This window comes from Notamacropus eugenii, chromosome 1 (genome assembly GCF_028372415.1).
Source record: "Notamacropus eugenii isolate mMacEug1 chromosome 1, mMacEug1.pri_v2, whole genome shotgun sequence".
NCBI classification, from domain to species: Eukaryota; Metazoa; Chordata; class Mammalia; order Diprotodontia; family Macropodidae; genus Notamacropus; species Notamacropus eugenii.
This window is the reverse complement of record NC_092872.1, coordinates 609,694,864-609,722,781: the sequence shown is the minus strand read 5'-3', so window position 1 is coordinate 609,722,781 and position 27,918 is coordinate 609,694,864. Positions and strand designations below refer to the sequence as shown.

The following is a 27,918-nucleotide window of genomic DNA, read 5'->3' as shown; positions in this document are numbered from 1 at the left end:
AACAACAGGGGCTTCCAATCACCTCCAGATGCAAATATAACATGCTCTGTTTAGCACTCAAAGTCTTTCACAACCTAGCCCCTTCCTACCTTTGCAGTCTTCTTACACCTTACTGCCTAACAAGTATTCTTCAGTCCAGTGATATTGGCCTCCTAGTGGTTTCATGAATAATGTGCTTTATCTCCCAGGTATGGGTGTTTTCCCTGGCTATTCCCTATGCCTTGGATGCTCTCCCTCCTTAAATCAGTCTGGCTTTTTTTCAGTCCCAACTGAAATCCCATTTTTTACAAGAAGTCTTTCCCAATCAATCTTAACTTTAGTCTCTTTTATTAATTATCTTCTATTTATCTTGTATATAGCTTGCTTTGTATAATTTCGTTTGCACTGTTATTAGATTGTAAAGTTTCTTGGGGTCTGGAACTATCTTTTGCCTCTTTTTATCCTTAACATTTAGCACAGTGCATGTCAAACAGAAGGTGTTTAATAAATGTTTATTGATTGATTGATCCTTTGACAGAATATATATCACGCCATATTTATATCATGATGTCGTATCAAGGAAAGATTTTTGGATTTTTACTTCTCGAGGCTACTGAAGAGTGAAAGAGGGAGTGAGCCTTTCCCTGATACCGAGTCTGAAACCAGGAAATGAGACTAGAGACATATATAAACAGAAGAAATGTCCAAACACAACAAAGAAATACTTTGTGGTCAAAAGACACCCAGGAAGTAAACACAAGAAAAGGGTAATTTCACCTTAAGTACAAGCAACTCTTATTTTTTTTAAATGACTTGGCTGCAAGCATCCTTAGGATGGCTGTAAGAAATAAAACAGGAGAAAAAGTATTTTATAAACAAAATAATATCTCTGGAAGAAACAACTGGAAGGAAAATAAATAGCTGAGGAGAAAAGGTAAAAAATCTTACCAGATTTGGGTCTACTACTTGTAGACTCCCTAAATATTAGAATGAAGTAAATAGAACTCAAAGACCTCCTGAAGTAAGAAGAAATATTATTAAAATAAATCAAAAGACTGGAAAAAGAGAAGAAAATATAAGGTATGTTACTATCATAAACTAACCTAGAAAAAATTTCAAGGGAAGATTAATTTAAGAATAATCATACTTCCTGGAAAGTATAACCAAACGAAAAACTTGGGATAAAATATTTCAGAAAAAACCCACAAATTTGATAATGATGCTGGATATTACTGTATCTAAGACTGACAAAAAAAGTTAAACAGTACAGGTCCAAGTACTGACAAATTTTGGGACATATTCCACTGGAGATTTCCTTCTAATTTGGTATGGAACCATTAATAACTGTTATTAAGCCTGGCTATTCAACCAGTTCTGAATCCATTTCACTGTGCCACTGGCTAGGCCACATCTCTTCATGTCATCCATAAGAATATCATGGATGACATTGTGAAATCCATCACTAGTCGATTGTGTACCCCAGGAACTCCATCTTTTCCTTGTTAGCTTGTAATTTTTTAAATTTGGCCAGGAGTTGGCTCTGGTATAGGAACTAGAGGATGGCCTGGACCAATCTGGTCTGCTGAGAAAGATCAAAGATGCAGTGAAAATATCATCAAGATAAATGACCACCACTGGCCCAACGTGTTTTAAATCATTGAATCAATAAACTTCTGAAAAACAACAGTAGAAATGCACAAGAAAACATCATAATCCAATATTCCTTTTGTTATGTCTTTGTATAGAAACTAGGCTGGACGCATTCTGAGATGTAATTTGGTGAACATCACTATCCTTGTTAACTAGTCTATCAGGCTATGTATTGAGGTGACAGCAGTTCTTTACAGTGATTGTATTGAGGATTTTGTAGTTATAGTAGAGTCATTATTCTTTATTTTCCTTTTTCAGAAATAGCACCAGGACTCTAATAGGTAAATGTGGAGGGCTGGAAGAATCCTTCATTTCAGTTCCTATCTTTAGGACCACAGTTTTAGCCTGGTCAAATGCAAAGAACAAGATAGGTGAGGCTGGAGCTCTTAGAACAAAACTGATTATGTGCTGAATAACCTATATGAGTATAACTTTTTGACTCAGCCATGATAAATCTACTTCAAAGGCCCTACTATTAAGGAAAGAGATCTGGTTTGGGATCTAGTTGGTGAATATGGTTGTATGTTGTATAAAACTGTTTTAGGTAATGCATCCAACAATAGTAGGAATCCTAACACCAACCTTGAGTCCTATACAATTGCTAGAATATGGAGAATCAGACAAGCAAATTTAGGTGCTACCAGATAGAGGGGAGATAAGTCTAAACAGGCTCAGAACCTTATACTGTTTGTCCCACTGAAGTGGGAACCACTGACCTTTTAGGAGTATATGCCTAGAAATCGAATATCAAAGTAAGTCTTTGAGAAAAGCAACAGCATGTTCAGGTTAATATAGTAAATTAAGGAAATTACTTAGGCAATGATATGAAAAAAATGGCTTCAATTGGAGAGAAACTAGAAGCAGAAAGTCCAAGTTAGTACGAAATACTCCTCACTGTATAGCTCTGCAAAAATCAGTGAGACTCTGACTTAACAGTGGAAGTGGAATCAGGAAAGAGGAAATGGATCTGACACTATAGACAGAGCCCCACAACCAATTTGATGGAGTGGGTCTGTTGAGCAAAGATGCAAAAATGACTAAAATGTCAAGCCTGGGTGACAGAATGGTGGCACCATGAACAAAAACTAAAATTTGGAGGAGGAACAGGTCACAACTTCACATACTGTAATGACTTAGTGAAATACAGAGGTGAGCCTGGATCCTCAAAGGTTCACTGGCTCTTGAAGGTTCTGCAAAGCTGAAAAGATCCAAGTTAGGACTGAAAACTTACTGTATGTCTTTTCTTCCTCTGAGAACTGACCTAGATAAATTGAAGAGTTTTTATCACCAGAACAGTGGCTATTTGGTGATAAACTTTTTTGGGGGGAGGACAACTCCAGAAGATCAACTGATAAAGCGTTAGAGAGCTGGAATCTGCCTTGGTAGAAAGAATATCTACACTGTTTAAACTATGTCTCTTCTGAAGGAAGAAGTGCAGGTTTAGGGACGGTGAAGAATTCAATTTTGAATGTCATTCAGATGGTGGTGGGACACTGAGAGAGTCCTAGCAACCAACAACACAATTTGATTCAGCAGGCATTTATTAAGTATCCACCAAGTGCTAGGTATTATAGATGTAGACACAAAAATAAAGTCCCTGACTTTAAGGAGCTTACATTCTAAGAAAGGAACAACTGGAGCTTAGAGGGAGATGTAAAAGTTGGAAGTAAAGATCTGAGAAACATTCAACATTTAAACAGCCTAAGAAGGATAAGATCAACATAGAGAGAGGAAGGAAAGAAAAAGGCTAGGGGAAAGTTTCTAGGGGAGGTTGCCTACATTTTTAGGGTGAATGGGACCAAGTTCCAAAGAAGGAGTAGTTACAGAGATAGCAGAATTATAAGACTGGATACTGTGTGTAACAGTGTATTCCTGTGCCAAAGAGGAGAGAAAGCTCCATTCTCTTGTTTTGAGTATTTCCATCCTGATTCCTTGATAATTTTTCAATGTAGGTAACTTTCAAGACATCAGAACATTTAGTGGTCAAGGATTAATCTTCAGTATACCATTTAGCTACAGATTACTGGGTAAAGGGGAATACTTTTGAAGATGTAAGGCAAACAGTCCTACAAAATAATGGACTCAGTAGGCTGAAAGTATATTGAGGGATTTCTGGAAAAAATATAGTCAAATAATTTTAATGAAATGGGTCTTTGATGAGTTTTTTATAAATATTATTAGCAAAGAGTCTTCAACATTTCTACCAGGACCTTGTTCCAGGGCTTACCACCCTGACAGTCAGAAAGATGTTTCTAAATTATTCATATGTTGTCAAAGATCATTGTATATATGGATTAGCATATGTTATACCCTTCAAATTTTCAAGATCAAGAGTTTTCGTCCTTCTTCTCTTCCAAACTAAAAAAAATTACAACTTTGCAATTTATTTTCCAAAACAGTTATGGTTTTGGTATTTTTTTCCTGTCTGAAAAACTTACCATTCAATAATCATAGTGTCTTTATGCAGAAATAACTCCAATTTGCACTGATTCAATAGGAATTGTTTTTTTTTAAAAAAAGAAACCTTCATTGTCTTAATGGATAAAGTACAGGACTAGGAGTCAAAGGTTTGGTTTTTATAAATAATTACATGGTCATTTGAAGAAGCAGTGATGTGCTTGTTTCCTGAAGAACAATGAAGATGATAATAATTTTCCTTCTGTAACATTTAAAAGGCAAAATATGTAAAAGGCTATGATTTTCTTTGAGAACTCTGCCATGTTATAGTGAAATACCATTCAACAGAACCCAAAAAACCAGGATTCTCAAATAACCATATCTGAGCATATGTTTATTCTGCATGCTAAAGTCCTAGTTCCAAAGGAAGTGGTGTATAAGGTATGAAGGCAGGAACTAAGCTACGGAGAAATATGATGAAGGAAAGGTTGCTTAGGAAGGGTTACTTAGACCAACATAAACACAACTTGGTTGCTAGCCATGCTCTGACACTTCTATTGACCCCACGTGATCCCAGGGTTGGTGGGGCAGAAGTAGGGACAGGCCAAGCTTAAATATTATCATTATGTGGCTCCAAATATGGGAGCTAGAGAGGTTAAGAACCTGGTAGGCAAGTTAGTCATTACAGACTGGTTGTAATGGAAGGTTAATGGTATTCCATTAAACTGATTTGTAATTTTATAGATTCCTTTTAATTAAATCCATTAAATGCTTTGCTCTATGGGGCAGAACTAGCAACAATTGGTGGAAACTGCAAAGGCAAATGTAGGCTTGACATTAAAGAGAAAAAACTACATCAGGAGGAAGTAGATTTTCCCTTACTGGACCTCTTCAAGAAAAAGCTAGATAACTATTTGCTGAGAATTTTGTAGTGTGGATTCCTTTTCACATTTAGGCTGGAGCAGATGGGTTTTTGAGATCACTTTCAAATCTAAAAAGTTCTATGAAATAATTTTTAAAATTGAATTATAGACTGAATACAGTACAAGATCCACTGAGAAACAAATAGCTTTGAATCAAAATACAAGAGTTAGATAAGCACTCTGATCTTTCCACCACAATACATGTAAGCAGTTTGTCTCTATGTTTATTCTAAAACTAGGAAAGAGGAAGTAGGGTTCAGATAGTATGCCAAAGAAAGGACTCCCTTTTCTAAGATAAGGTTATAACTTCCCCATAAATGCTCTGATTGGATTGAACACAAAAAGCAAATTTGAGGAAGCCTATTCAAAGTGCAGATAAGAGTCTACATCCTTCTTATACCTGTATCCCTCCCACACATCATCTTGGGTAAGTGTGCACCTGTGAGGATGATGTCAAAGGGGGGATAGTGTGCAATGTGGAAGTGAGAGAGGAAGAAAAGAATGAGCAGCATCCACGCCCAAGGCAGTTCTCCTCCTACTGTGGAAGCTAGATCATGACAGCCAGGCAGTGCCAAATGGGCACAGCATGGGGGATTTTACCTATCCCCAATTTCAGTGCTGGGGGCTACAAAGAGCACAAAGCTCAGTAGAATTTTAGATCATGCATAAACTGCATAGAAATAAGTGGGGCTACACAACAGAGGAAATAATTCATGTAGATTCAAGCAGAAGAGAAGCCATGGTGCAGGGATGCTATTTGTGGAGTGACAAACAAGAAATTTAAGTTTGGACAGAACAACTATGTGAACTAAAAATGAAATTCTTTTATTTAGCTTTTGGTAGGAAATGAACTGAGATGTGAACTTTCAAGACAGCTCTAATCTCTGGGCTAGGAGACCAGAGAGAAAAGTGGATTCTAGCCCTCATGGGGTAGGTTGTTTGTTTATTTCTTTGGAGAATGGCTACATATGGGGATCAAACAGAATGTGTGGTCCAGGGCTATCCACACCTAATTAGATAAATATAATGCCTGCACTCTCCATTCAATGTTTATTAGAGCATGTCCTTGAATTAGAGACAAATCAATAAGGCACACAACTAGTGGCAAAAATATTAAGAGCAACCAATAAGATAGGGGCTGAGCCATGATATGACTGGTAGGAACATTAACACAATTACTGGCATATTGGGTACCTGCTATAAAACTACAGAATAAGAGAATCTTAGAGTAGAAAAAGATCTGAAAGGTCAATGAGTTCAATCCTTTGCCAGCTGCACAAATCAGTCAATTTCTCCTGTCAAATGCCAGTCAATCAAAGAAATGATATTGCACAAACAAAATAGAATTTGTTGTAAAGCAATTTTATGTGCATGTTCTTCTTACATTTAACTCTTCCTCTCTATGAATGATACACATAACATAAATAAACTAAAAGAGGAAAAATGTAAAAAAAAAAAAACAAGGAAGAATTGAAATCAGTTTTATCACTTTCTTGTAGCCTCTATTATAGTATTTACGATAGAAAGCTATACTTAGAAACTAAAAATTTTTATTTTTTAAAAAATACTGTGATCAAAAGGTTCTTGGACTTTGATGCTGATCCACTCCACAACTTCATTTTTGTTGCTGAGCACAAATTAGGTGATGATGATGATGATGATAGTGGAGAAGAAGGGAGGGGAAGGGGAGACTATAAAGATGATGACAAAAATGGCTTCAGTATTCATGTGACAGATCCTAGAATATGTACTGGCGGAGATGCAAAGGTAAACAAGACCTGTTTCTGTCCTTAGAACACCTCCAGTCTAGTTAAGGGGTATGATATGACATGCACACAAATACACACACACATACACATATATAGAAGCATATATACATACGCAAACATACACATATACACACACATATAAATTGGCATGTGATAAATTATGATATAATTTAGAAAATGATTATATGTATAAGGGGAAATATAAAATGTGATAAGATGAACACTTTCAGCTTTGAGTGTGGGGGCAAAAGATCAGGGATGACTTTCTTTATAATGACAATGGTAGCTGACAGTTTAATATTCAAAGCACTTTACAAAGATTCGATCATTTGGTCCTCATACTTCTCTGAAGTATGTCCTATAAGCATCATTATCCTATTATATATTATAATAATATACCGTTGCCTATTATTATACAGACTACAGGATCATAAATTTTTATCTGGAAGGGACCTCAGAGGTCATTTAATCCACCCCCTCATTTAACAGATAAGGAAGCATAAGATCATAGTTTACAATTCTCACTCATGGTCACATACACAAGTGTCAGAAAGTGGTACTTGAGCCCAGGGCTCTTCTGATTTCAAGTCTACCACTGGTCCCCCTTTACTGATGCTGCTGCTTCTATCTCCAATTATTCAATCCTTAAAATACCACATACCTAATCGATTGGTAAAGGGGGCCAAGGAATATTCTATCAGTAGACCCAGACTGTACCTTTACCAACTTCTTTATCTGGCTCCCAGGCCCCAGAATTACAAGGAGAAGAAACAGAATATGGCTAAATCCCCTGAAACTGAGACCTTGCATCAACTCTGACATGCCACATCCCTATTAGTTTTCCTTCCTGAAACATGAAAATAACCTGCTTATTAGTAGCACTTGACAAACAGCCAGGTATGCTCTAAGATCTCTTTCTCCTACACCTAAAAATAGAATGGCCTGGGGTTTTGAAGCCTTTTACTTCTTTTTCATCAGGGTACAGGAAAAATAACAAGTGTAGACAGTAAAGAATATGGCAGCGTGCATTCCAACTACATCATTAAATTCAGTGAGGAAGTGAATCAAAGGAGAATTGGGTTAAAAACAACAACAACTAGGTTCAGGTGTGGATTCCATGATAGGGCTGCCCTCCTTTTTAAATGTCGCTGAGCAGTTTGAAACAAACATGAAGATAAAGGCTTTCAGTCTAGCAATTTAACTCTGGCACTTGATCAAAAAAAAAAAAAAAGATCATTTGCTCCCAAATTTGAAACTCAAATAGGACAAAAGAAATTTGACAGTGAAATTCAAGGAAAAGGAGGAAAAATAACTGTCGGGTCTTTGCATCTTCTGCTTGGTTTACTGGGCTTCCACCATTTCGCCCTTGAGGGAAAAGCTAATGGCATTGACCTTGAGGTTGCCTCTGTTCCACCCTAGCAGTGTACACAGCAGGCAGCTGAGGTAACCTCGGGAACTTCACCTCCTTTCAGCATATTCCCTTAGTTCATCCAGGACGCACAGCTGATTGAAAACAGAGGAAGGCGGGCACTGTGCACAATGACCCCTGACACTGCAGGCCTTTTCTTCAGCTCCTCTCTGCTCTCAGCCAATGGGTGGGCTCACTGGGTTGGCTGCCATAGTAACCAAACGATGGTTCTCTGCCGCATCCTGAACAGATGTCACATGAGCCAGGATGAATGTGATGGGGGGGAGGGGGGGAGGGGCACACATTCTGTGTTAAATATTCCCACCAGAGGGAGTGAGTAATTTCTGAAGCAAGTGCAAAGCTGTAATATCAGTTTGCTTGCTTTCTTCTTCCTTTTTTCTGTGTGTGTGTGTGTACTCTTCACTAAGTTTGAAACACACACACACACACACACACACACACACACACACACACACACACACACACACACACACACACACACACACACACACACACACACTAGCCTTTCCTGCCTTCCAGACAGGTACTTGAGTTTCCCTATCTTTGGGGAGAACATGAAAGCCATGATTTTGTTTAAACTCTAAATGAACATCTCTCCTCCATTATGAGAATTCAAGCAGCCATTCTACTGCCATTTAAGAACAGGCTGGAGCCATTGTACCACATGGAGCTGCAGCCGAGTCAATTGGTATTTTAAAGCCAAATGTACTGACAAGGTAGACTCACAATAGATTTTCCTTCAATTTCAGTGCTACTTCCTTAAAATGGAGAGGCACACAATTGCTCTGTTTCTCAGATCTTACAATTCCGAGGGTCATTTTATTGATTCACTCAAGTCAAGGGTTATCATCTTTTGAAGGAAACAACAAAGACCCTTTCTCTAACTCCAGATTGTCTTCATCCAAACAAAAATATTACTTTAAAATATTTCCATTAACCTTCCCCTGGAATTAACCAGAGTGCACCTACCTATATTTCACAAGATTAACTGGTATATCTGTTACTGAAACAATATGCTATGTAGACCTCATTCTGGTTTTGTTATTATATGAATCAGATAAGCAAGACAGGGAAAAAAATGCTCCCCCTTCCTAATCTGAGAGATGAGATGTAGTTTATACATAATAGAAATAAAAATGTTACTAATATTCACTCAGACCTCATGTTTATTTCTATATCACATTGGAAACAATTATAATGTGCATCTATATTTGTAATGTGTAAATATTCAGTTGCAATTCTGGCATATAAAGTGGGTGTAAACAATGGAGTAACCTATTAATTCCCTTACACAGAAATAAAATTTCCTATCAAGCCCTGGCAAAGATATCAGTGATCATTATCTCAGATAAGAAGCACCATCGTAGGGGAATACAAAGAACTTGATTATAAAGGAAGTTATTTGGTAAAGCGTGATTCTCTGCAATGCCAAGACAGGCTTATAAACCATAATTCCCTGGTACTATGCTACTATGTACAGCAGTTCCTCAAAGACCACTAGAGGGCAATAATACAAATGAGGTTTTTCCATTTAGACAAAATTTTGTTTTATAACTTAATAACATGTAAACCCATTTTTTGTGAATCTCTCCCCTCACCCATTAATCAACAAATACTATAGAGTGGATAAGAGATTTTTTTCCGGCAAAAATATACATTAAATAAGCCATTTGCATATATTCTATATAGCAGCTAGCAATAAATAAAAACAAGGTCACTTGGATGCAACTAACTCATTAAAATCTTGAGTATACAAATTCCCACTTCCTGAGACAGGCCAATTTTAAGTATTTAAGTGTTCCAATTTCAGGTTCTTAACAAACTCTCTAATAATATCACAAGTCACAAGAGGGGCATGTGTTGAACACTGGATTTAAAATATCAGTTCCTCTATCCAATAGATGGAAATTTCTCTCAAACCCTTGCAATGAGATCACTGATCTTACTTGGCAAGTAACATGCTAGGTAATTTGTAATGAACTTAAGGGTCACAATTCCACCGTAAACTGCCTAGCTTGACTAAATTGGTATTTTATGTTCAGTTCTCGGTACAATACTTAGGAAGTATACAAATTGAAGTATGCTTTGAAAGGATGACAAAGATGATGTGGAAACTGGATAACAAGCCTAGATTTTAGCTAAGCATCTGACAAAGTATTTTATGCTAATATTGTGAAAAATATGAGGAAATGTGCACCAGATGATACTATAATTAAATGGGTTCAATTAGTTATCTATGACTCAATGTTAACTTGGAAAGAGATCTCCAGTGGAGTGCCCCAGGAGTCTGTGCTTGGCTGGGTGCTGTTTAACATTTTATCAGTGATTTGGATAAGGACACTGAAAGATTTCTGGAGCCGGGACTTAAGACAATGAATGGCAATCAGGGTCCAAAAAGTTCTTGACAGGCTGGGACACTGGACTGAAATTAATAAGATGATATTTAAAAGAGATAAATGTAAAGTCTTACACTTAAGCTTAATAAATCAACTTCAGAGCAGAAGATAAACAAGGTACAGATAAAAAGCAATTTCTCTGAAAAAGGTCTCAGGATTTCAGTGGACTTTGACTCAATGAAAGTCAACAGTATGAGAGAGAAGCCTAAAAAAGCCATATGATCTTGAACCACATTAAGAAAAATGGCTTCCAGGAATATGGAGGTGATAGTCCTGCCCTACTCTCTTCTGATCAGATCACATCTGGAGAATCCTTTTTAGTTCTGAGCATCACAGTTTGGGAAGCACATGGATAAGTGAAGACAGAGAACCTACTTTCAATCCTATCTGAGGGAATCAGAGAAAACTTATGGAGGAGGTGGCATTTAATCTGAGCCTTAAAGGTTGGGTAATATTTCTAAGTGAGTATCCATAAAAAAGAATGAATTCCAGGACTATGAAATGAAAAGGAAAAAGAGGCACGAAAGTATAGTCTTCCATCCTACCTCAGAGCTGAACACTTTAAGGATGGAGATAAAATTGGTTTTTACTTATACATCTCACACAAGGTACAATTGTTTTTCGAATGTGATGGGGAACAGGAAGGGGGAAGCAAAATGGCGGAGTGAAATGAGTATTTCTGTTGAGATTTTCAACAAAACCTTCTAATCAACTTTTAAATATGCATCAAACCAAATTCAGAGCAGGAAAACCAACAAAAAGTCACAGTGAGTCATTTTCCCAGCCTAGGGCAGCTGAAGAGAACAGAAAGAGAGGTCTGTGGACACTGATGTGGGGGCTGGCCATCAACACAGCCTAGTAGGCTTTGGAGATGATGGCAGTAGCAGCTGTAGTAGAGCTGGGAGTGCCCAGCTCCAGCACCCAGGGATGTTAAGGAGAGTGAACAACTGGTCGGAGATTTCAGGGGACTTCTATGCTAGCAGTGAGTGCAAGATCAGGCACCATTTGGAAACTCCATTGCCTATTACCCAATTCTAGGTCATAGTTCCAGGGCAGAGAGGAGGAGTTGGGATCACAAAGAGGCAGGTGGTCTAGTTAAATAAAGACTGGAATACAGATACTATGACCAGAATTTTTCTTGGATCACACCACCTTAGAAGCACCAAAAACTTTGAGGACCCCAGACCTAACTGTGAAAGCAGCAGGACATAAAAATCAAAAGATCAGGCCAGATATTCCACCCACACACTCCCAGAAATGAGCAGAATCCAACTCTAATATATAAAGTCCGAAGTAGAAAGTCTAGAAGTAGACTGGAAAAAATGAGCAAAAAAGAATCTGACTGTAAAAACCTACTATGGTAAAGGGAAAGCTCAAGACACAAACTCAAAAAGACAAATGACTTGAAAATCTTTCTTTCTTTCTCCATGCATACACACACACACACACACACACACACACACACACACACACACAAAACATTTATATAGCACCTACTATGTGCCAGGATAACTTTATGTAACACCTAGTGTGTTCCAGGCACTATATTAAAAATGCTATCATATTACAAATACTATCATATTTGATTCACACAACAACTGTTTGCAGTAGGTGCTATTATTATTCCCATTTCTACAGATGAGGAAACTGGGGCAAACAGAGGTTAGAGAAGGTCACATAGCTAGTAAACATCTAAGACTTAATTTGAACTCAAGTCTTCCTGACTCTACATCTGACACATACTTAACTGTCTCTTGGATAGTCAAAAAGACAAACAAATGGGATTTATATTTCAAACTCCAAAATTGTTCAATAGGAGATGATAATCAAACAGAAAGCACATAGGAGTTTGAGGAAGATGCAGATAAAAGTATATACAAAGTATAAATTAAAAATGGATATAAACTAGTGATCTAAGAAAGACACATTTCCACAGTCACCAGAAGAGACTATTTTTTATTAAACAGAGGAAGGTACTATGGTATTTCTGTGTTAAACAGCAGAAGGTATAAACAGACCAGAGGCATTTGGCCATAAGTCCTGAAAAAGATGTAACACTGTCTGTTGGGATTCCAGTTTGATTCCTTCATTTTCTAGTTGCTTGAAATTCGTTGGCATCACCTTCCAGGATTCAGAAAAAAAAGTGGGGGGGAGGGGCAGGAGACCAAATAAGAGAAAGCAGCAAAAACCAAAATGAGATCAGTGATGTTGGTCAGAAAGACTAACATGTCTGCCAGGAATGGAGACCTGTGAAAGGGTAATTATTGGGGAGCAATAAATGGAGGACAAAGCCCAGAGGAAAGTAATGAAGCAGGAAACTGGGATCAAAGAGAGACCATTGAAGGCTCAGACAATAAGGAGGACAGCATCAACATGAAGAATGGAAATTCCTTCTTTCTGAAGCCCTAGCCAAGATATTACTGTAAATCATAAGGATATGGGTTCTGAGGGGAAGAATTGGCTCATTAAAAAGTGTGTGTGTGTGTGTGTGTGTGTGTGTGTGTGTGTGTGTGTGTGTGTGTGTACGCTGGGGGGTAAGCTGGGTCTCTAGCTTTTGGAGGTACGATTTGTTTTCTTATAAAACTTTTTTTAAAATAAAATGTTGTCAGCCTTACTGCTTACAAGAAAATCCGATGATTACCCTTGGGAAAATCCCAGGGTTTTTATTAGGAAGAAATTAGGATGCTTCTAATTTCTTAAGTTTCACGTGAATGGGAGTGTACCTCAGGTCCTTCTGTCAGGACGGAGCTTCCATCATGAAGATTACAATAGTAATCTCCTAGAAGGCAAGGGAATATGTCTATTATTTCTTTTATAGCACATACAACGAGTATGGTACTGTAAACAGTTTGTCTACAGCTCTCTCCTTTATAATGCAGATAGAATACATTAATTTCTTCCATAATAATGTTTCTTTACACCAAAAGGAAAAAAGAAAACACTTACTAAAAATGACATTATAATCAGAACTGTTTTCCTGGGCTACCAATGGGAACACAGAATATCTTTTCAATTCAAAGTGATAAGAAATCCTTCTTTTTAATGTGATTCACTGAATGCTACTGGTATTCTGCCTGGCACTTTAGTGATCCATTAGTCATATCCCTAGAATGCCTCACTTCTCAGACTGCTTGACTCTCCCTACTTGCTAATCCTCAACTCCGAGAGGCCCCTATCGATTATCCAGTCTCTCCTCTCCCATTCCATGTCTTTTGAGTGTTGATGGAGAAGATAACAAAACCAAGCTGTCGTAGGATATAAATCTCAAAACCTCAGCTGGGCCTCCAGGTTGGGTTAGCAATTCTTCCCCATTCATACTGATTCACTATCTCATTCTATACAGTGACTATTCCAGCTTTTCCCTCTTTCATGAAGCCCCTAACCACGCTTCTACAAACATATTTATATAAGGTTTAGTCTTTTTTTCCAGTGGAAATTGATCCTCTCCTGTCCAATGCCTCAAAATATTTCAGCTTCATCCCCAAAAGCTGTCCTCTAATCACAGATCATAGATTTGGAGAAAGAAGCGATCTTGTCCATCTAGTCCAATCCCTTTATTGTATAGATGAAGAAACTGAGGTTCAGGCCTGGGAAATCACTTGCCCAAGGTCACCAAGGCAGTAGGTCCTCTGAATGCAGTTTCCTTTCTATATCTAAGGCTAAGTTAAACTCCTTGACCTGCCTCTGACTTGCAGTCCTGTTTGCCTCTTCCCCTCTTTTACATGGGTCAGCAAGTCCCTCTCTATCACTCCATGTTTAGGTCTTCTCACCTTCCCTTGATTTTCCTGCCCCCATTCACTATGATCCCATTCATTCATCATTTCTAACTCTGACTATGCATTTCTCACTATGGTTCGTCATCCTTCCTTTGCTCTCAACGATACCATGAGTGTTAAGTCTCCATTTGCACGCAGAGCAGATTTTTCACTAGATAGCTCACATTCACTAGGCAGCTAACATTACAGCATACATTATAGGGTATGGTCTTGTCTCTCACTTGTTGTGATTTTCTAGCAAAAAATCATGGTTTCCCTGTTTGACCAGAGGATGGCCCCGTCCTTGTAGTTGTCTCTTCCTTTCTTACTCTAATGCACACAAAGTCAGCTGCAGAGCTCACTATTTAACCCTTTCATAACTCAGCTGGTTGACCAGGAGATGACAATTTTACTCTCATCAATGTTGACCAACGCAATAGTAACAACTATAACACTATAGAAAAAAACAAAGGAGAAATAATGATAACTAGGATGAGTCAACCAACCCTGACAAAACTGGAGAATGGCAACGAACTACTGCCACATAAGGACAATCAACAGAACAAGCAGTTACATGGTAGAGAGAGGGCTGGGTTAGGATTCAGATGATCTGGTTCAAATCTCACTTCTGATGTTTATCACTTGGGTTACCCTGGGTAAGATGCTTAAATTCCCTTTGCCTTGGTTTCTTCATCTGTAAAATGGGGATGGAGTGGGAGGGTTGGTCTAAGGCCCAAGGTCTTTTTCAGCTCTCTCTATGTAATCCTGTGATAGTCAAATATTAAATCCAGCAATTCAGCAAGTCAACAGATCTTGGGATTAGGCAAGAAGATACCATATGATATCAGAAGCAACAGTTTAAAAACTAGGAGGACCAATATAAAGTAAAGTCAGGCAGGAAATATGGTGTGGTAAGGAGTGGGATACTTCAAAATGTGATGAGTCAGAGCACCATCCCAAGGTATCATCCATCATTTTCATGCATAAGAATGTTAACCACATTCTCCAATCCCTGATCATGAAAGTAATTAGGTATGATCCTCAACACTTAAACTGTATACTGGGAATTAAAAAAAGTCCTTATATTTAGACTGACTTTTGAAGATGTAGTTCTACATTAATGAAAAAATTTTAAAACACTTCTAAAGGTCAAAGAGAAGTATTATTGCAACAGAAAACACAAATTTTTATTTTTCAATTCATTGACTATAATATAGTGGACCTAGTAAACAGATTATTTTAAAAGCACAAAACCAGAAACATACAAGGGTCCAGTGTTTTCCTGTCTCTTCACAGCTGCACAGTTCAGTGGTATCATTGAATCACCAAGTATTTGGCATAATCTTCTATAAACTTTGTAAACAGAACTCAGTAATGGATGAGAAGAAAGTTAAGAGTACAGCTAAGTCCTCATCTTGGCTTAAAGCAGTTGCAACCTCCATTGGTGAAATGCACAGGTCTGAAAAAAGCCTTGAGTGCACATCACACAACCAACTTGTATGCTGTTCACTCTTACCTGCTGGTATGCCTCTTTGGACTGGAGAGCTGCTTCTGCCTGTTCTGGAGTGGTCGGGAAGATAGCAGAACGGTACCGGGTGCCAAAGTCATTACCTTGACGCATTCCTATAAAGAAAAAATATAAATGCAGAGTTATTGGGACTGAATAGGTGACACTGCTGATGCCAGAGGACCTGATTTTAGTAGAGTGGCATGGTAAGATGCAACTTAGTATAATGGAAAAAGTCACAGGCTCAGCGTTGGGAGTCTCAGAATTCTAGTCCCAGCTTTAGCACAAACTATCTATGCGACATCCTGACCTCAAGAATCTTATATCCCAGTAAGTTGCTGAAGCAAATAAAAAATAACTGTGATAAAAACAATGCAATATAGATATTATGAATGGACAATGGAGAGAAGCTGCAATGTTACAAGTGTATTCTATAGCCAGCTGGGACAGAAGAAGGGAATAGATAAGGACTTTGGAGAACAACTTAGAAGGATGGCATAGATACAAAGTAATGAGGGACTAAGGGACTTAAACTATCCTGAAATATGCTAGAATTTTCCCTTTCCTCTCCTCCTCTCCTCTCTTACTCTCTTTTCTCCCTGTCCTCTCCAAGCCTGACTACACCACAAAAAGGAACTGGGTTATTGAAGTAGAAATGATGGACACCATGGAAGGAAGTGATACTCCATCTTAGAATTCTTAGGAGAAAAAAATACTAGGCACTGTCTGACCCACTTCTTAGATGTGGGGATAGTAGATTTCAAAGGTTCAGAGAAAAGACAGGCACACAATCTTTAATTCCAAAGCAGAACAGAGTAAAGGAGAGAAAGGAAGATCTCAAGACTCAAATTGTTAAGACATGAAGAGAAACAATTCTAATGGAGAAAGGAAAAGGGAATTGTCTAAAAAAAAAGGATTTGTGTTTGTATAAGGGACTATGACCACCTTATAGTTCGAAAGGGCACGTAAAGAAGATGGAATCATTGTTAGCTAATTGAGAATAAACACCAGAGCATGGTATTATCTTGTGAGATTGATATAGAGTGGTGAAATTCAGAATGAGTGGAAACTGGTAAGTAAAACTAAGGATAACAAAATGGGTTTGTTTTGTTTTAAAATATTTTGGAAAAAAGAGGATAAGAAAAGGGAAAGAACTGTCAGTGTGGATTGGATGAAGGTAAATTATGATAACGATGATAAAAATAGATAACATTAATATAGTACTTTAAGGTTTGCAAAGCACCGTACATATATTATTTTATTTAATCCTCACAACACCCCTGGGAAAGTAGGTGCTATTATTTTGTCCATTTTATGGAGAAAGAAATTGGCAACAGAGGTTATATGGCTTTCCTAGGTTCATAAAGCTAATAAATATGCCAGGCAGAATCTGAATTTGTAGTTATCCTGAATCTAAGTCCATCCAATATACTTCCTAACTGCCCCTGAATGATGGCAGAGAGAAGGCAGAGTTGTTCAATTGAAGGCTTTCTCTTGGGACCCCTACCTTTTACTATTTTCTCTCCACTGGTCACTTTGTCAGCACTCATGAATTCAGTTATAGAGCACTGGGCCTGGAGTCAGGACATTTTGTTGTTGTTCAGTTGTTTTTTAAAGTAGTGTAAGATTCCTGTTGATGCCATTTGGGGTTTTCTTGACAAAGATCCTGGAGTGGTTTGCCATTTCCTTCTCCAGATCATTTTACAGATGAGGGAACAGAGGCCAACAAGGTTAAGTGACATGCCCAGGGTCACATAGTGGGTGAGGGATTTGAATTCATGAAGATCTGTTTTCCTGATTGCAGGACTGGCAATCTGTCCATTGTGCCACCTAGCTACCCTAGTCAAGAAGACCTCAGTTCAAATCCAACGTCAGAAAATTATCATATGTCACACTGGGCAAGTCATTTAACCTCTGTTTGCCTCAATTTCCTCAACTGTATAATGGAACTAATAATAGCACCTAACTCTCAGGGTTATGAGGATCAAATGACAAATAATATTTGTAATTATTTGTAATATTTACAAATAATATTTGTAAAAAGTTCTTAGCACCTGGCAAATAGTAGGTACCATAAAAATATTTATTCCCTCCCCTTACCCTCTCCTTCCTTCTCTAAAACCAAAGGCTTGAATTACATACAATAAACACCAGAAGTTTTCCCAATAAATAGAGGAATAAAGGAGGGATAACCTTTACCCCTGACGTTACCTGTCACAGTTCTAGAAATGCTAGCAATAGCAATAAGGCAAGAGAAAGAAATAACAGGCAAAATGGAGACAAAAGTATCCAGATTTGCTGGTTTACTTAGAGAATCCTAGAGAATCACCAAAGAAAACAATTGAAATGACAGCTCTAGTAATGTAGGAGGAAACAAAGTAAATCTACAAAAAATCATGTAATATTTATATGTGAATTTTTAAAAATTCAGAAGGAAATAAAAAGGTAAATCCTATTAAAAATAACTATAAAATGCACATATAATCTAGGAGCCAATGTGTAAGGTACACAAGACCTAAACAGATACAATTAGAAAATGTTCCTTAAAGAAATAAAAGACCTAAATAATCAGAAGCATACTTAATGCTCAAGGCTAGGTTATGCCAAAATAACAGAAATGACAATAATGAAATCAGTTTACAGATTTAGTGCTACACCAAACTACCAAGTACTACAAACACACTGAAAATGGCTAAGTAATCTGAGCATTAAAGAATACACCATAATAAATTAGGAGAGAATCAGGTCAGGCCCTTTTCATGGCTAAGGATGAATTTTAAACTCAATATGGGATAAAGATTAGTCAGTAAAGAGACATATATTAAATGCTTACTATGTGTCAGGCACTGTGCTAAGTACTGGCGATACAATGAAAAGCAAAAGACAGTCTGCTCTCAAGGAGTTCATAGTACCAAGTTATTTGGATATATAGTATAACTTGGAAATTTAATAATCAACAGAGGGGAGGCACTAGGCTTAGAGAAGTAATTCAAAAGATATGGAATTGAAAAACTTTGGCACAAACAAAATTAAGACAACTATGATAAGAAAAAAAGTAGTCAATTTTGGGGAAAAAAACAATTTTGTATCAAATATCTTTGAACAGGATCTGATATTCAAGTCACACAGACAACTCAGAAGACATATATAAAATAAAAGGCCATTTCCAAAAATATAAGTAGTCAAAGGATATGTACAAAAGAAGGGGAATCCTATTAACAAACATGGCAAACATTGCTCCAAATTATTAATAAAGAAATGTAAAACTAAACAACTCTGAAACTGTACCTCACACCTAGCCAAATGTCAAAGACAAAAAATCTGGGAATAATCATGGTTGGAGGGATTATGGAAAGATAGTCATACTCATGTATTATGCTTGGAGCTATGAATTTATCCAACTGTTCTAAGGGGAAAAATGTGGAAATATCCTGTATGCCTTTTCCCCTCCTTTTCTAGTTGTTTTTTTTAAGACTACGAAGATATAACACTCCTAGACCTTCTGTCTAATTAAACTTCCTTTGTGGCTTCTGAGGATGATAGGATTTGGAGAGCACATGTATATCATCCTCCAACATTAGAAAGTAAGCAGCTTATCCTTCTTTAGTCTCATGATTACGAATTCATATTTACTTTTATATATTTTTCTCTTGACTCTTATATTTATACTTCAAAGTTTCCATGTGCTAACCTTTTTATCAGGAATGCTCAAAAGTAATACATTTTATTAAAGCTCCAATACTCCCTCTACAGGATTACATTCAGTTTTGCTGCTTAAGTTATTTTTAGGTTGTAAGCCTAGATCCTTTGCTTTCTGGGACTCTAGTTCTTTAGGGCAGTAGCTGCTAAATTGTGTGTGATCCTGACTATGGTTCCTTGGCACTCAAATTCTTTCTTTCTGGCTGCTCAAAGGATTTTTTCTTTGACCTTAAGTTCGAGATTTTGGATAGAATGTTCTTGGGTGTTTTCATTTGGGGGGTTGGTTCAGGAGGTGAATGGTATATTCTTTCTATTCACCTTGCTCTCTAAGAGACTTGCACTGTAATCTTTAATGGTTTATTAAAATATGGTATCTCTTTTTAGGTCATGGTTCTCAGGTAGTCTATTGATTCTTAAATTCTCTCTCTTCAATATACTTCCTACTTAAATTATTTTTCAATGATACCTTGGATTTTACTTTTATAAGTTTTTTTTTACTTTGACTTAATGTTTCTTTTTATTTCAAGGACTCGTTAGATTATTCAATTCATTCTAATATTTAAAGAATTTGTTATTTGGGCAAGGTTTTGTACCTCCTGTTGTGGTGTTAATTCCCTTTCCAAATCTTTCTTTTTCTTTTTTTTTGTTTTTATTAATTTATTTAACTTTTAACATTCATTTTCACAAAATTTTGGGTTCCAAATTTTCTCCCCATTTGTCGCCTCTCCCCACCCCAAAACACCGAGCATTCTAATTGCCCCTATCACCAATCTGCCCTCTCTTCTAACATCCCTCCCTTCCCTTGTCCCCATCTTCTCTTTTGTCCTGTAGGGCAAGATAACTTTCTATACCCCTTTACCTGTATTTCTTATTTCTTAGTGGCAAGAAAAGTACTTGACAGTTGTTCCTAATACTTTGAGTTCCACCTTCTCTTCATCCCTCCCTCCCCACCCATTCCCTTTGGAAGGCAAGCAATTCAATACAGGCCATATCTGTGTAGTTTTGGAAATGACTTCCATAATAGTCATGTTGTCTAAGACTAACTATATTTCCCTCCATCCTATCCTGCCCCCCATTACTTTTATTCTCTCTTTTGATCCTGTCCCTCCCCAAGAGTGCTGACTTCAAATTGCGCCCTCCTCCCATTGCCCTCCCTTCCATTCTCCCCCCCCCACCCTGCTTATCCCCTTATCCCCCACTTTCCTGCACTGTAAGATAGGTTTTCATACCAAAATGAGTGTGCATTTTATTCCTTCCTTTAGTGGAATGTGATGAGAGAAAACTTCATGTTTTTCTCTCACCTCCCTTCTTTTTCCCTCCACTAAAAAGTCTTTTGCTTGCCTCTTTTATGAGAGATAATTTGCCTCATTCCATTTCTCCCTTTCTCCTCCTGATATATTTCTTTCTCACCACTTAATTTCATTTTTTAAAGATATGATCCCATCCTATTCAATTCACTCTGTGCTCTGTGTGTGTGTGTGTGTGTGTGTGTGTGTGTGTAATCCCACCCACTACCCAGATACTGAAAAGTTTCAAGAGTTACAAATATTTTCTTTTCATGTAGGAATGTAAACAGCTCAACTTTAGTAAGTCCCTTATGACTTCTCTTTGCTGTTTACCTTTTCATGCTTCTCTTGATTCTTGTGTTTGAAAGTCAAATTTTCTTTTCAGCTCTGGTCTTTTCATCAAGAATGCTTGAAAGTCCCCAATTTCATTGAAAGACCATTTTTTCCCCTGAAGTATTATACTCAGTTTTGCTGGGCAGGTGATTCTTGGTTTTAGTCCTAGTTCCTTTGACTTCTGGAATATCATATTCCACACCATTCAATCCCTTAATGTAGAAGCTGCTAGATCTTGTGTTATCCTTATTGTATTTCCACAATACTTGAATTGTTTCTTTCTAGCTGCTTGCAATATTTTCTCCTTGACCAGGGAACTCTGGAATTTGGCTACAATGTTCCTAGGAGTTTCTCTTTTTTGGATCTCTTTCAGGCGGTGATCTGTGGATTCCTTGAATACTTATTTTGCCCTCTGGTTCTAGAATATCAGGGCAGTTTCCTTGATAATTTCATGAAAGATGATGTCTAGGCTCTTTTTTGGATCATGGCTTTCAGGTAGTCCCATAATTTTTAATTTGTCTCTCCTGGATCTATTTTCCAGGTCAGTTGTTTTTCCAATGAGATATTTCACATTATCTTCCATTTTTTCATTCTTTTGGTTTTGTTTTGTGATTTCTTGGTTTCTCATAAAGTCATTAGCCTCCATCTGTTCCATTCTAATTTTGAAAGAACTATTTTCTTCAGTGAGCTTTTGAACCTCCTTTTCCATTTGGCTAATTCTGCTTTTGAAAGCATTCTTCTCCTCATTGGCTTTTTGAACCTCTTTTGCCAATTGAGTTAGCCTATTTTTCAAGGTGTTATTTTCTTCAGCATTTTTTTGGGTCTCATTTAGCAAGGTGTTGACCTGCTTTTCATGCTTTTCTTTCATCTCTCTTATTTCTCTTCCCAGTTTTTCCTCCACCTCTCTAACTTGATTTCCAAAATCTTTTTTGAGCTCTTCCATGGCCTGAGCCCATGGTATATTTATTTTGGGTGTGTGGGATACAGAAGCCTTGACTTCTGTGTCTTTCCCTGATGGTAAGCATTGTTCTTCCTCATCAGAAAGGAAGGGAGGAAATATCTGTTCACCAAGAAAGTAACCTTCTATGGTCTTATTTTTTTTCCCTTTTCTGGGCATTTTCCCAGCCAGTGACTTAACTTCTGAATGTCCTTTCCACACCTACCACGCCTCCAGATCCACCCAGCCAGTACTTGGGGTCTGAGATTCAAATGCTGCTTCCCAGCCTCAGGGCTTTGGGCGGGGGTGAGGCTGCTATTCAGTGTGAGATTAAGTTCAGGTGCTCAGGTTGGGGCAGGGCCGCCACATGGGACTCAGTTCCCTCAGGGGGTTTATGCAGAGACCTTCAACAATGGATCGGAGCCCCCGCCTGCCCGGGGAGCTCCCGTCCGCCACAGACCCCGCCGCTGCCCCCGCTGCTGCCTCCTGAGGGGACCCGAGCCATGGGGACACCCACTCCCCTCTCAGCCACCCAAAAAGACTCTCCCACAGACCCCTGCCACCCATGGGTGGAGGGACTTGTGTGGCAGCCAGAGACTCCTTCCCCAAAGCCCGCTGGGAACCGCTCTTCTTGATGCCGTGCAGCCGAGGCAGAGCTGGGCTCTGCTCCAGGTCCCGTGGGCTCTCTGAAACAGAAATCTTGTCCGCTCCGTTGTTCTGTGGCTTCTGCTGCTCCAGAATTTGTTGGGAGTTCTTCTTTACAGATATTTTATGGGCTGTGGGTTCGGAGCTAGCATATTTGTGTCTTTCTACTCCGCCATCTTGGCTCCTCCCCCCCAAATCTTTCTTTTCAGATCTCTCAATTCTTTTCCATTTTCCTCTAGTGCCCTCATTTCATTTATAAAACCATTTTAACTTTTTACCTGATCTCTTCCAGAAATTCTAGTTTAATCTGGGGCCAAATTGTAATTGTTGTTGCTTGTAGATGTTCTGTAGTCATCATTATCTTCTTAGGTGTTTTTGTTTTGAGTATCCCCATCACTCTAATAGCTCTTCACAGTGGAATTCTTTCTACATTTGCTCATTCTTCCAGGCAACTTCCTGGTCTCATACTTAATGTGAGGGAATAGTCTACACTAGCCCTTCTGCTGGATTCTTGAGGTATTGAATGTTGTGTTATTCAAGGATCTCAGGGACAATTCAGGGTGGGAATCTGCAAGCTTTCAATGCTCCCAAATTAATCTAATCCATGGTAAAGTCTGACAATTGTCCATCTCATCTGAGCTCTGTAAGTTTCTGACCTAACTTTGGGTACATCCCATTTAGAATTACAGTAGGCTGATGTGGGACTCAGCCGTTATAAGCTAGCTAGAAAGTTCTGCTGGTTCACAGTGACAGAACTATAGGCTTTCCTTAGTTTGAGACTTCTGCTCTGGTCATTATTGGTAAGAAGACAGAACTGAGACACCTGGAGGCCAAGTCACATAGTTGTTGCTTGCTTCTGAACCTGCTCCTTGCCTCATACAGGATGTAGGGCCCATGGCAACTTCTCAACCTGCAACACTAGCACCAGGTACAGGTTCCCTCCTTGATCTGCATTGAATCTGTGACCTGCACCTGGGTAGTGAGCACTAGTGCTGTTAGGCAGCACTGTTTCAAAGTCTTTAGAAGTTTAGGTTCCCTCCTCAATGGGCTGTATCCCTGGTGGCTGAAGACTTCTCTGTCTACTGCCAACTTGGCTTGGAAAAAAAACTCAGTGTGAAATTCCTCTTGAAATTCCTAATCAGTATACATTTATAACCTATATCAGATTGTTTGCCATCTCAGGGAGGTTAGGCCATTATGAAACTTTCTATATGAAGAATTTTTTGGTGGCATTTAATCTGTGAATTACTCACTGACACAACTAAAGTAATAGCTCAAAAAAGAAATCAAATCAAATACGTACTGAGTATTTTTTGGTTTAATGGTTCTACTAATTAGTGGATTCAGATGACTCAAGTTTCTTATAAGTCTCTAGACATTCTCTAGTGAAAAGCTGATTATCTCAGTTGTAACATGGTCTTATCCAGGGGTCATTGTTGCTAGCATATGAAACTATTACCTGCTGACTTGTACTCCATGATATGAAATATGAAACTTGAGTATTCCAAACATACTTTTATTTAACAAGGACTTTAAGCAAATAAAAACCAGTGAGCCTTTGAAAGGTAACAAAAAACCATTTCATGAATTTGACCAAGAGGCAGTGTGGAATAGTGGGAAGAAAACTATAGAGTCAGAAGGCCTGGGAACAACTGCCAGCTTGTTCTTTAGCCATAACATATTTGCAGACAACAAACAGACTAGCATGACCTGGTCAATCAATTGGCCATCTTAACAACTGAGCTAGGATGCTACTGATTTTTTTGTAGTCTTTCTAGAGAGAGTGAATAAACTATGTTGAACAAACAAAGCTTCTGGAGCCAATTAGTTTGCGTCCATAAACTTGATATTGGAAAAGTGAAGAATTATTTCATACATATCAAGAAAGAAACAGTTATATCTGTGCTTTCTCTTGGCAGGGTACTTGAGTATCAAAAAGAGAGAAATAGATTAAAAGTCTTACTTTTATACTGATAATATTATCAGTATATCTATAAAGGATATAAGGGAAGAAAATTACAAAAGGACAAAAAATATTCTTAAGCTTGAAATGGGAGCAAGAAAGCAAAGATTTATGACTAACAGAACTGAATTTGTCCAGTTTGGACTGGAAGAGCCCAACTGGTGAATTCTTCAAATATTATTGTTGTTCAGTATTTTCAGTTCCAACTCTTTGTGACCTCATTTGGGGTTTTCTTAGCAAAGACATTGGAATGGTTTGCCATTTTTTTCTCCAGCTCATTTTAAAGGTGAGGAATTATATGAGTCAAACAGGATTCTGTAACTTGCTCAAGGTCACACTGTTAGTAAGTGTCTGAGGTCAGATTTGAACTCAGGAAAACGAGTCTTTCTGACCTTCAGACCTGGCACTTTACCCATTGCACCACCTAGCTTGCCTCAAAAATTATAACTAATTCAAACTGAGCACAATATGATACTGCTCTCTGTTTGGCAACTTTTGTCAAAATTATCTTTCAAGAAGGAAAGAGAAAATCAGTAAAAATGAAACAAAATCGACTTTCTGTTTCTGGCATATTGAAACATTCATTAATTGATAATCAACAATTCAATTCAATAAGCATTTATTAAGCACCTATAAGGCACTGTGCTTGACAGTAGAATTACATTTATAAGGACAAATCAATGCAACGTAATTTGAGGAGGGCATGAACACCAAAAACCAATAGAGTTAGCAAAGACTTCCCAAATGAAGCGAAATCTGAGTGAGATTTGAAGAAAACTTATGAGTCCTAAAAGGTTCACACAGAGGCAGCATGGAGGCAGAGCTGGATTTAAAGTCAGAATACCTGGATTCAAAGCCTATTTTTGCTGCTTATGTATCAGTGTGACCTTGGCATCATCATTTAACCTTCCTGAGCCTCAGTTTTCTCATCCTCAACATGGAAGTTGGACTAGATGATCTGTAGGGTCTCTGCTAGCTCTAAATCAATAATCCTGTTGAATGAGCACCCACTGTATACTCAGCATTGGGTGTTATAGTTGTAGCATAAGATACTTCTAGGAGTTTGTAAACAAAACAGTGTAGCAAATAAGTCATAGTAACACTTGTGAAACAAAAGAGAACAATATAAGATAAAAACATAATGAAGTGCCAGAGTTTTCAATTGTAATTAATTTAGTTGTTCACAGGATAGTCAATCAATGAGGGTTCCAGCGGTCAGGGAAGGTGCCATTAGGGAATTCCTCTGTTTTATTGGTGAAAGTGATGAGGCTGGACTAGATAACCTCCAAAATTCCTTCTAGCTCTAAAACTATGAGCCTGTGTGGTCATATGTGACTAAAGCTGACCTTGGATTACTGGAAGGCTATTTGCACAGGAACAGCAGAAGAGAAATTTTGGATGAGGAAAACATCACCACAAAAGGTACAATGGTGAGTGATGAGACTGGCCTGCCAGGAGTGGAGGGCTTATATTGGGAAGTAGTAGGAATTAAGGTTATATAGGGTCAGATTGTGAAAAATATTAAAAGTTTGGCAGCTGAGTTCAGATTGAGACATCATAGGCATCATTTATGAATTTTATGAATTTAATAATAATAATATTAATGACAGAACTAGCTGTCCTATAGATTAAACAAGAGCTTCTATTCCTCTCCCCTTCATCCCCTCCCTTGGCTTCAGAAAAACAGAGGATAAATTAAGGATGCTATGAGGCTGCTTATTTTCCCAGGAAAGCAAGTAATGGACTTGATATGCCATACTTAAAAGGAACTGTGTTGGATGTAGAGCAAATTATTGGCTCAGAAATAACACTTTTGTATTTAACATTCTTCAGAAATGCTCTAGAAATTGATTAATGAGAACAGAGCTTTTTGGCATTCATGAAGAAATAGTGACCTCTTCACTTTTACCAACTGTTTGAGATTTCTCCATCAACCTTTTTCTCAAACAAGATTCCATTTATAAGTGGCAAACTATCATGGGGATCCTGTGAAATTCCCCAATCGTCCTATGTAAAAGATTCTCTTTGTCAACGTCTCTGTCTCTTTCTTATATGTTATCTATTTCTATGTCCATATTCATCTATATCTGATAATTAGTGCAACTAAGAGAAATATTATATTCCCATCTCACTATTACTTTGCAGTATGCAACTTTAAAAAGAAGATATCTCTTAATTTTTAACATTTTTTTCCTTCAAGAAATACAGAGCTTCAAGTTGAGTTTCTTATTTCCCTAAACTATAACTGTATGAAAGGTAAGGTGCTGGTCATTTCCTTCCTCTACAAATCAATATTTACTCAAGTAGGATAAATGAACTATTTCAAGTAGTTCACTGAATAATTAGTGATATAATTATAAGCAGTAACTGGTTTTCATGTTAATGTATTGCTGGATACTAGGTTGAAAACAAAACAATGACATATTTTAGCCTTCACACATTTGATTAATTCAGCTCAAAACAGCTCAATTTATCAGACCTTTTACAAATGCCTACTAAGGATAAAGTACAGTACTAGGCACATAAAAATGAAAAACACTACAACCCTTGATGCAAGAAACTTAGAATTTAATGGTTAAGAGTTGAGAGGGGTGGCAATATACATAATGTACATAAATAAGCATATTAGAAGGTAGAAAATGATAAAGGCAAAGGAGAAATCCAGCCCCGAGTAAGGTAGGTAGATAAGAAGGAGAATAAGGAACACTTTCATGGTTTAGGAAGAAAATCTATAAACTAGGGAATAAGCAACCAGAATGGTGAAGTTCCTCTGGCACATATATGAACATCAGATTAAGGCACTAAAGCTCCTTAGCCTGAAGAATAAAAGACTCAGAAATAATATGTTACTGGAAGCCCAGAAACCCAGTTTTTGCAAAAGTCTTATGGAGGTTTGATCAGAGTCCTGGGAATAAGTTTTGAGAATATAGGTTCTCAATTAAGGATATAACAAGAATCAGAAGAGAATTCCTGATTTTATATGAAATAGGACCATGGACCTCAAATTAAGACAAGACAAAAGCAGTCCAAAGAACAGACTTCTGAGTCTGAAGCAAGCTGCGGGCTTTTGTTAGCTACTCTCTGCCTTGGTGTGCGGGTTTCTAGCCACAGTTATACATTAAAAGCTTTAGCCTGCTGTAGTTAAGGAGAGGCTTTCTAGCCACTATACCTTAGTGAGTAGCAGCAAAGAGTCATGGATGACCCTGAATAGGTTAAGACTAGCAAGTAGCAGCAAAGATTAGTTTGATAG

At 37.8% G+C, this 27,918-nt stretch overlaps 1 protein-coding gene across 3 annotated transcripts in view; it reads right to left on the bottom strand.

Annotated features, from left to right (window-relative positions):
* MSRA (methionine sulfoxide reductase A) overlaps window positions 1–27,918 on the bottom strand; it is a 581,108-nt gene that overhangs the window by 140,718 nt on the left and 412,472 nt on the right. For all 3 annotated transcript variants that reach the window (XM_072634836.1, XM_072634837.1, XM_072634838.1), the window contains one exon: window positions 15,815–15,921. In XM_072634836.1, coding sequence (XP_072490937.1) covers window positions 15,815–15,921 — 107 coding nt within the window. The remainder of the gene's footprint in view (window positions 1–15,814; window positions 15,922–27,918) is intronic.